At 36.0% G+C, this 11,008-nt stretch overlaps 1 protein-coding gene across 1 annotated transcript in view; it reads left to right on the forward strand.

The window, feature by feature from the left end:
- Positions 1 to 2,410: 2,410 nt before the first annotated feature.
- LOC102580759 (GTPase-activating protein GYP1) overlaps positions 2,411 to 11,008 on the forward strand; it is a 21,414-nt gene continuing 12,816 nt past the window's right edge. Inside the window, exons 1-3 of the mRNA XM_006351067.2 lie at positions 2,411 to 2,663; positions 3,908 to 4,058; positions 4,155 to 4,338. Coding sequence (XP_006351129.1) covers positions 2,587 to 2,663; positions 3,908 to 4,058; positions 4,155 to 4,338 — 412 coding nt within the window. The 5' untranslated portion in view covers positions 2,411 to 2,586. The remainder of the gene's footprint in view (positions 2,664 to 3,907; positions 4,059 to 4,154; positions 4,339 to 11,008) is intronic.

Raw genomic sequence — 11,008 nt, forward strand, 5'->3', positions numbered from 1 at the left:
TTAGACACCTCAACTAGGACAAGTACCTATTAAACACCTCTACCCACTCGAATTTGAACCATTTAGACACTTTTTGCACATGTGGCACAAAAAGTGTGATTCACATCTTGGTGAGCGTGTGAAAATTAATATTTTAACATTTTCAATCTTCTCTTTTTTTTCTCATTATTTCTTTTAACAATAACAATCTTTTTATTTTTCTTCTCCTTCACGACCATACACCTGCTGCAACCATTTTTCTTCACAAATCCATGGCCATTTTTATATTCTTTACAAATTTCCTGCTTTCTTCTTCTTTTTTTAATATTCTTATCATTGTCTACTTCCGTATGGAGATCACCATCCACAATCTTTAATCGGAAAACTAGATATGTCTTATTTGCCGGAAAAAATGGAAACCTTCTACATCTTCTTTGTCGGAAAAAATGAAGATCATTATTTGAATATTTTCTCTCTCTCTTCCCCTCTCCTGCCACACACCCCTTCTTCCTTACAAACTGAAGTAGAAATAGAAAAAATAAAAAACAAATTTGAAATCAAAATAAACAAAGGAAGAATGGATCTTTTAAGAAAACACTATCAATTTAAATGGAAATAAGAAAGAAGGCATAAAAAAAATAAAAATGATAAATTCATACGTAATATATGTTAAAACCTCTAATTTTTCTAAATGGAGAATTAACAATGGTGGAACTGTTAGAGAAAGAGAAGAAAAGGAGAGGCTTGCGGTGGGGTGGGGTGCGGGGTGTATAATTTCTTTCCTTTTTTTAGTTTTTTTTTAAAAGTTTAAAGTCTTTTTCTTTAAGATTTTGACTTGTTTATATTTAAAATTCATTTTTATAATTATTTTAAAATAAAATGCCATGTGTCTTCATTTGATTTTCTATTTTGCCACATCATATGCATGTGTATTACACGCACTTTCGTTTTTGATTAAGTGTCAGAAAAATGTTCAATAAATATTTATTTTTTAAGGTTGAAGTGTCTAATAGGAAACAAGGTTTGTTAAAGTGTCTAAATGAATTATACGAACAAATTTAAAGGGCCACAGATGACTTAAGTCGTTTTAGTTATAAACAATGCCTTCACAGTTAAAATACAAACAAAAATCAATTGAAAATTAAAAAAATGGAAGACAAATAAAACATAAATTGGGTTTGTTGCTGCTGTATTGTTTGTCAAATTCACCAATTTGCAAAATGAATAATAATAAAAAAAGAACATGTGTGTAATATATATCAACCAAAGTAAAAAGTGATACAATATTCCAATTTTATTCATGAGACGTTAATATGAATTGATCACAATTAATCAGGATTTTTCAATTAATTAGTCTGGTAGATATGAAATTATGATATGGTGAAGAACAAAATCAATAGTGAAGATGAGATCGGATATGATTTTCCTATGAAATGAGAATTGAAAATGGGTGGGCTTAGACGATTAGTGATGAAGAAGATATAATTATTAGAGAATTAAAACAATTAATTAGGGATTAGATAGAGTAAAATATAGTTAACAAAAGAAAAGTTAATTAATAAAGAAAAGAAAACAAAAAATTATAATTTATGACATGACGTTGGTGTAGCGCTGATGTGGCAGCGAATGTAATACACCACATAATGTGAGAGTGGTGTTACACGTCTCAGGATGGTAATAAATTCGCTTTTGAGTAGTTAAGGTGTGTAATAGGTCACCATGATAATTTAAGCGTGTAACTGACTTTTCGGGACAAGTTCAGGAGGGAATCTATGCCTTTTCCCTTTATTAAATTCATATAAAAAATAAATTTATCATACATAAAGTACAATGAATATATCAAAAATTGTCTTACTAAATTATGCTGTCATATTAATTGAATTCACATAAAAAATTTATACATAAAGTACAATGTATGTGTATGATTCATCGTAATATATTATTTTACCTTTGGAGTTACGTGTAAGGAACACTTAATGCATCTAGAACTCAACAATTTTATGGTGCAGTTCGAAAAGACAACAATGAAACTTTTGAATGCAAGAAGAAAAGTTAGAAATGAGCTTCTACTAGATTTAATTTTTAACAAAAAAATAAATATAATAAAATCACATTTCACTAAATTGTCTTAGATATATTTGTAAGTCATATATTTATAAAGGGGTATTCTGAAAATATATTTTCTTATTATCTTATCGAAATTAGTGATTTTTTTTTCCATTGTCCAAAATCGGAATCGAATAAAAATATTAACTTAGAGAGATTATTAACTTACCATAAATTATAAATTTTAATTTATCCAACAATTTATTCGATAACCCAATACCAATAAGTCAATAAATTAATTTTTACACTTGATTTATCAATTATGGTTCGATTTTAAACGCCCTTATCTACTACTACAAATATATAGTTGCTTTTACCCAAAATATAAAATGCAAGTAGCGTTCATTTTCCTGACCGAAGTGGAAATTGGAGAGAGCAAAAGACGCATAAAGAAGTTGTACCTTTGTTGAGTTGCAGGTGTACCATAATCATCACTTCCATTGAAAGCAATAAGAAAAGAGTTTTGAGAGCAGCAATGGTGTGGTAACCTAGAGTTAAACCATGAGGAGCGACAGAGAGGAAGATCGAAATGCTACTGTTGATTCAAGATTCAATCAAACTCTCAGAAATGTTCAAGGGTAATCATTATTCTTATTCAGATCTATATAATTCTCTAAAACCCATCACTTAGATTTCCCATTTTCGGCACTTTTATATGTACCATTTTGAGGTAATTCAACTCAATTGGACTTGGGGAGGGTATGATCAGTGACTGAGTATGTCAATTTTGTGATCTCAATGCTGAATTTGTGATTGGAGATGTGTTTAATATTTTATCCCTCTTTTAATGACGTTTTGGTAGTTTATGGAAGTTAAAATTGAGAAATTTTAGGTTGTAAAGCTTGTTATATTTCCTCTGTGAGTACTATGTTCAGTTTGATGAATTTTTGTGTTACTACTAGGACAAATATCAACAGGAAGTGAAGAGCTCAATACATTTTTTTTGTAAGGTGATATGCTAGAATAACATAAAAGTTAGATTCCCAAGCCAATCCTATTTCGTCGTCTTTTGGAGTGTTTCAAATTTTCGACACTTTAAGCAAAACTTAGGTTTTATTTGATCAAAATGGAGTTGGGTGAGGAGACGTATTTTTGCAGCTGAGGCGTCCTTACATACTGGTAGACTTGAACCTTTGATCACTAGTAGTCTGTGTTGTTGTTTTTTATTTGTCTGTTGGTCTTTACATTGGGAAATGCATTGAGTATTTTTTTTTTTCATTTTTTGTGGATTGTAAAGGTTGAAGTTTGGATTTAGGTTGTCAAACTTCCTAGCTCCCTAGGAGCTCTTGTTACTTTTACTTATTTGTTGTGGCAGTGATGTGTGAAATATGGACTTTGGGTTTCTTGAAGTTAATAGTCTCAATGTACAGTAATACATTGCAAGAGTCAATCTCTCCTTTTTTTGTTTCTCTTTAGTTTTTTAATAGTTGGATTTAGACATTAGAAGTGTTGGGCTGTTTTATCCTTGAACATAAAAAGAAATGCTAAGGACAAAAGCCAAAAATAGCCTGAATATGAACTAAAGTACACATATTTGTTGATTGTTGTCCTTTTATTGGACGTTGCCAGTATAGTGACTTCTTTGGTTAACATGTGCCGACTTTGACTCTTAACTAGAAGCACCATGCAAAATATTATCCTTATTGATTAAAGAAAAAACCATCTGGAATAACAATGTTTTGTATTTAACAGTCAGGGATGTTGGTTATCAAAAATATTTAACAGTCAAGGATGTTGATTACTTGGTCTTATTCTTTTCCATTCAGAACACCTTTTTTTTTCTATAACTTTTAATAATCACAAAAACTATGATATGGTGCAGGTTGTTAAAGGGACGCAGTTTCCCTGGCAAAGTACTGATTACACGGAGGTCAGACCCACTGGATAACTCAACTATAAGATCTCCAGATAATCATGGAAGTCTAAGAGATAGTGAGACGGGACCAAGCCAACAGGCAGATGGATCTTTTGAGGTACGAGCAGTGCTGATATCCAGTGTATGTGGTTATGTGATATATCTATTGCTTAAATTCATCAGCATAAATTAAGCTCTTTTCCTTGACTATTAGGATGAACTGCAAAGTAGAAGCAATCTGAATGCTAGCTCATCTGCTAGCCAGACGAAATCATCAACGTCAAATTCAGAGCACACATCCAACGAAGTACAGAAGCCATCAATTGGCTCTAGAGCTACTGATTCGGCTAGGCTAATGAAGTTCACAAAAGAATTGTCTGCGACAACTGTCATTCTAGGTACCAAGATATATATATTTGGATAAGTAAGGATGAGGTGATAGTTACATGGTTATATATAAACATATATGATTCTTTTCTTTGCATAATTTAGCATATAGTGCTTAGAGCTTATTATTTGGGATCGTATGGGTGCCATGATCATAAAAGGATGACTTAATGAGTATCCTTTACATGCATTTACTCCTGAACTTTTCACTATTTAATTTTTTTGAGAAATTGGGAGAAGAGTATCCTTTCTCACCAAGAAAGGCAGTCTGTTTAAGGTGATAAACCATCCTGATCCCCCCTTCTTCTTCTTCGTTTCATTTCTTTTCAAGTATGCTCTGAGTCTGACAGGCCTTGACATAGGTTTCACAATTTACAAATATGGTTGCAAATGCATTGAAGATACTTGATTATAAACTTTCCTGATCCACCAAACATCTGTAATACCATCCATTGCCTACAGCTTACCTAAGATGGAAAAACTCAAAGCAAGTGATATAGACTCTCCGACAACAGATTAGCTTATGGCTTAATACAAATGCGATACTAATTTGAAGGAACATTTATGCAGTGTAGATGCAGGGAACTCTAATAGTGCCACTCATACTGTTTCTAGACCTAAATGAAAAATGAGAACCCGAGAAAGCTAAAAATGCGCTCAGAGGATTTTTGGAGAAGCATCTTGATGATGCTGTGTGAGAGTTGAAATTCTAGTTTGACCTACAATAGTTTTTGAGAGGATAATTTCCATATATCCTCGTGATCTTTCTGCAATTGGGTTTAAAGTTCAACGTAGGAGCTGTACTGCTTAAATCAGTATGCTTCCTTTGTACCTGAAAATGAATAGATGCAGGAAAATGTACCTGTTCACTGCATCTTGTTGGAATGAGGGAGTGGATTTTGGGTGATGCAATTTGAATATGAAGAGGATTGAAAGCTTGAGCTGCTCAGAACTTCATTATCAGTTGAATCTTAGGAGTAAGTAAAAATCCAGGAGAAAATCCGTCATGCATTTTAACAACAATAACAAGACGTCAAAAGTTAAAAAATAATATAAATAAATTGAGCCTACTTGATAAAGTTGTTTCACTTGACCTTACGATTTCAATAAGAACATTTTGATGGGGCACTTTCTAAGAGACTTACCCACTAGGAAAGGTAAGAACGACAGGAAACTAGTATGAAACTTACCAAAAGTAATTTATGGTCTATCAAAAATTACAACAATGACTTATGAGCATAAAGTACTTGTTACCGCAATGTTTTGATGAAGTGTTCACTAATGTTGATATCCTTGAAATTAAATATTTTCTTTCCTTGAGAAAGTAACATTTGTGTATATTTAATCAAAACAATATCAAAGTTGTGTTGAGACCATATTTACAAGGGAAAAAATGAAAGAATATGCTCCAGAAACGTTACGAAAATCTGGATATCTATGATTGAAGCAATGTCTTCTATGTAGTTCTATTTACACCAAAAGCTAAAAAGCTTGATCTTTTGTATTGTATTGCATTTGTCTTCAAAACATATGGAATCCCTTTCTTTCCAAATTGTCTGCCATTTGCAAGCTGGGACAATCATCCATATATCTCTGTTTAAAGTTCCATCTCCTGTGATGCAACCCAAGGAGAATCACATCCCAAAAGCTAGCTGGCTATAGAGGTGGAAGAGCTCATGACTATAAACCCCACGTCAGTAGATTGCTATACTAATATGGGACTCAAGTCCCATATCTTGCAATGGACCATAACAAACCATGACACTCCGCATCCATTATCCTCGATGGCTCCACACTGGGTAGCTTTCACTCTACCACAAGTAGGTAGCTCTTGTCCATGTACTCATTTTTTGAGTCAGATACCCATGTGCTTGTGTGCGCTAGGCATTGCTATCCCCGGGTGAATACTACAATACCACCATCCTCATTCATGGCACGATGGGCATAAATGGTGGTGGTTGGCTCTAATACGATTGATACAACCTAGGGAATCACACCCAAAAGCTAATTATTGAGGTGGAAAAGCGCATGTTATATAAACCCCACATCAATACATCGCTATATCGATGTGGGGCATAAGTCTCGTACCTTGCAATAAACCATAACAATCCATCACAGTCCGCATATATTGTCCTCAATGGTTCCACATTGGGTAGCTTCCACTCTACCACACGTAGGTAGCTTTTTTCCAAGTAGCAATTTTGAGTCAGGTGCATGTGGCTTGCTGTGCAGCTAGACATTGCTAAAGGACTTGAGTCCCTCATCGGTATAGCAATAAACTGATATGGAGCTTATATAGTTTTGGGCTCTTCCACCTCAATAACTAGCTTTTGAGGTGTGATTCTTCCTAGGTTGTATCAATGGTATCAAAGCCACCCACCACCCTTCGTGGCCACTGTGCCATGGATGGTGATGTCGGTATTGCAGTGTTCGCCCGTAGCTAGAAATGTTTAGCGTACAGCCAAACACAGGCTAGCTTGGGTCGGAAATGGCTACCTGGAAAAGAGCTTCCTACTTGTGGTAGAACAAAATCAACCTAGTCTGGAGCCATCGTCATGCAGAGCTTGGTGGTTGGTTATGGTCCATTGCAAGGTATGCAACTTCAGTCCTCCATCAGTATAGCAATGTGCTGATGTTGGGTTTATATAGCCTTGGGTTCTTCCACCTAATTACAGATGCAGTGCGTGGTTATTTGTTATGGTTCATTGCAAGGTATGAGACTTGAGAGTCTGACATCGGTATACTAATGTATTGATGTTGGGTTTATATAGCCTTGGGTTCTTCCACCTGAATATCTAACTTTTGGGGTGTGATTCTCCCTGGGAGGTATCACCGTTCCTCTTCCAAGCTAAACAAGACTTCAATAATCTTCTGTGGCATTGTCCAAGCAATGCCTCTTAGACTAATGAAAATCTTCCATAGCATGTTTGTTATCCTTCAATTTAGGAATAGATGACGAACTGGATTAGCTTCTTCACCACACTAATAACACCATGAACATATATAAATTGCTCTCTTACTAAGGTCATCATGAGTTGGTGGTGAAGAAAACATGTCTCACTCATGGACATGGTCATTAAAAAAAACGTCTGACCCATGAAGCATTGCAGAGGAGGAGAGTCCCGATAACATCTACATGTGCTCTTTGTCAGGGGGCAGGAAAAAGTAACAAATATTTGTTCTTATACTGTAAGGGTAACATCACAAATTTAGGCATTTTTTTTTGGCTAGGGAGTAATAGACAATACCAGAGCATACTGTGAACTTATTGAACTGTTGAATCGGAAGAGGTGGAAGCAAGAGTAAAAAAAAGTGGTGGAAAACAGTACCAGCCTGCATCTGGTGGGACATATGGAAGGAGAGAAATAAAAAGATTTTTGAAGGCAAATCTAACTACATCCGAAAGATCAAAAGGAATTGTATTACTTCATTATGTTTATCGTTTAAAGAGCAGTGTATAAAAGAGGAAGAACGGACAGTGGACTTCTTTTTTTTTTATGATAAGGGAAACCCGCAGTCGCTACCCTTTGGGTGCGCACAGGGTAAAACCCCCGCTCCTATGCAATAGCTCGCAAACTACATAGGAGAGGTAACCCACAGTCAGTGGACTTCTTAGGAATTTTAGAATTAATTTCTCCTTGTAGCTCATTTCTTGGATGTGGCCAGCATATCCTTAATGCTGTGAAATACAAGTTACCAGTTTTAGGAAAAAAAGACCTAAGGTTGTCATGAGTCAAAACCACTTCTTTGGATAACATCCAGGTGAAACACACGCAACCTTAATAGGTACCTTCACTTTCCAAATGTGCCAACTTGTATGTCAAGCTTACCCTGAGAAGTCCTATACTATCTTCTTTCCACCATAGTCTGTCAGCACTCTCCTGTGTCCCTTTGAACTCTTTAAATTTTTTTGTAAAATTCTACTAATGTATCCATTTCCCAATCATTTAGATTCCTTCTTAACTGAAATTCCAACCCTGAGGAGACCATGCTTCATCTACCGGTTTCTCTTGTTGCAAGTCCAAAGCATAAATGCCTACAAAGTGTTCATTAAGGCTAGAATTACCTAACCATTTATCCTCCCAAAATGATGTCATCCACCCATTAAACACCCTGATAGTAGTGTGATCCTCAGAATGTTCGTATAGATCTCCATATACTCACTCCATAAGGAGAAAGAACTTCCTTTGAGATCCACCTATTATCTTCACCATATTTAGCTCTGATTATACCTCCCCCGTAAGCCTAGTAAGCCTGGGTTCCTAAGGGTATCTCCAAAGCCATTTCATTGTGAGTGCATTACTCTGCAACTTTAAATTCCTAGTGCCTAAACTACCCTGCCTCTCTCCATGCAGCACATTGCTCCACTAGACTAGATGAAACCCCTTTTTCTCCTTATGGCCCTGCCATAAGAAATCTCTCCTAAGCTTGTCACTCCTCTGAATAACCCCAGCTGTAATGGGGGAAAAGAACATCATGTAAGTTGGCAGTGCACATCAAGTACTGAGTTTATAAGGCTGATCCTGCCCTTAGAGATAAGTACTGAGTGTTGCACCTAGTCAATTTCTTTCACACTTCTCAATCACAGAATTCCAGATCTTCTTGGGCTTTGATTTGGCTGCCAAGGGCATTCCTAAATACGTAGTTGGCAGGAGACCTACTTCTCCTCCCAATACCCAAGTCAACAATTCGATAGTAGGCACTAAAAATTTATGGTTATTCGTTCGACCCAACCCATTTTAAATGGTTTGGTTATCCAGTCTCTTTTTTTGAGATAAGGGTAACTGTGTATTCACAAAAGTCTCATCATCAGAAAATGATGAGCATAGGTCACTTACAATCTCATCAAAGCATATCAAAACCTACCCCATGAGAGATTACAAATTGCCTATGAAATCAACAAAGAGTTCTATATCCCCTCTCATATCCTGTTTACACCAAAAATACAGAAGGCTAATGCTATTCATTCTTATCTTCTTAATGTTGTTACTCTTATCCTCAAAACATCTAGCCTTCCTTTCTTTCCATAAGGTCCACCAAATGCAGGTTGGGATTAGCTCCCACCAGTCTTCAGTAGAGTGTCTTCTTCCTATCTCCTTCCAGCTGTCTAGTAGACCTTTAGTGGTCTGTGGAGTTACCCAGCACACATCAGAAGTTGGTAGCTACCTTGCAATGGAGGAACAAATGTCCATTGACTTTAGCATCTTGATCACACATAAAGCATCTTGAACAAATCTGTCTTCCTTTTTAAGCAAGCCCTTCTACACACCAACCAAGCAAAACATGAGACCTTTAGGGGTATTTTAATCTTCCAAGTTACTATTTTGTCTTTGACCAGCATTGCTACTCCAGTAACAAGACTTCACTGTGAACACTCCTTTCCTTTGTAATCTCCATATAGGCTTATCTGGCTCATTGGAGGTACCTGGGAAGGTATTTAGGATCTGAAATAGAGTAATGATCCTCTCTATCTCCCAGTCATTAAGTGTTCTTCTAAACAAAAAATTCCAGCCCTGAGGGCTCCACATCTGAGAGATTGTGTCCTTGTTTTGCTGGCTGAGTATAAACATATCTGGGAATAATGTTGCTAGGCATTTTTCCTCAATCTATAGATCATTCTAGAAATTAATTTTTCTGCCATTTCCCACCTTAAGTGAGATGTTGTCTTTGACCTGTGGCCATAGTCTTCTGATGGTCTTCCAAACACTACACCCAAATGTTCCAAGAACCTCCTCAGTAGACCAATGACTTTGTAGTCCATTTTTGTCAATGATGACTCTCTTCCATAATGACAGCTCTTCAGTGCAAAATCTCCACAACCATTTCTGTAGAAGACTGGAATTCTGAAGGCCTAGCTCTTTTATATCCAGTCTTCCATGTTTCCTGCTAAGTGTTACAATGTCCCACTTAAAAGTAAGTCCCCCATGTTCCTGCTAAGGTAATGCAGTCTCTTAAAAGTGGATCAAATATGGATCAACCCATATTATCCATCATAAAATATGGATAACTCATGGGTATTTGACCAATTGCACTTCCCTCAAGTATGTAAGTTGTGAGAAATATAAGGAAGGAATATATTATTGAATTGTTGTTTTAATAATTACATAGAGAACCCTATTTATAGACACTATATAATACAATTCCTTACCAAATAGGAGACTATAAACTATTCCTAGTTTGTGTAGGATTGTGTTTCCCTATTCTATTCTAACACTCCCCCTCAAGCTGGTGCATATAAATTATATGTACCTAGCTTGTTACAAATGTAATTAATACGAGGACCGGTAAGAGACTTGGTGAAGATATCTGCAAGTTGATCATTTGACTTCACAAATTTGGTAACAATATCTCCTGAGAGTATCTTTTCTCTTACAAAGTGACAATCAATCTCAATGTGCTTAGTCCTCTCATGAAACACTGGATTTGATGCGATATGAAGGGCTGCTTGATTATCACACACAAGTTCCATATGACCGGTTTCTCCAAACTTCAGTTCTCCAAGCAACTGTTTGATCCAAACTAGCTCACAAGTTGCTACAGCCATTGCTCGATATTCTGCTTCTGCACTGGATCGAGCAACCACACTTTGTTTCTTACTCTTCCATGACACCAAATTACCTCCAACTAAAACACAATATCCGGATGTAGAACGTCTATCAAAGGGTGATCCTGCCCAATCAG

This window comes from Solanum tuberosum, unplaced genomic scaffold (assembly GCF_000226075.1).
Source record: "Solanum tuberosum cultivar DM 1-3 516 R44 unplaced genomic scaffold, SolTub_3.0 scf00133, whole genome shotgun sequence".
Taxonomy (NCBI): domain Eukaryota; kingdom Viridiplantae; phylum Streptophyta; class Magnoliopsida; order Solanales; family Solanaceae; genus Solanum; species Solanum tuberosum.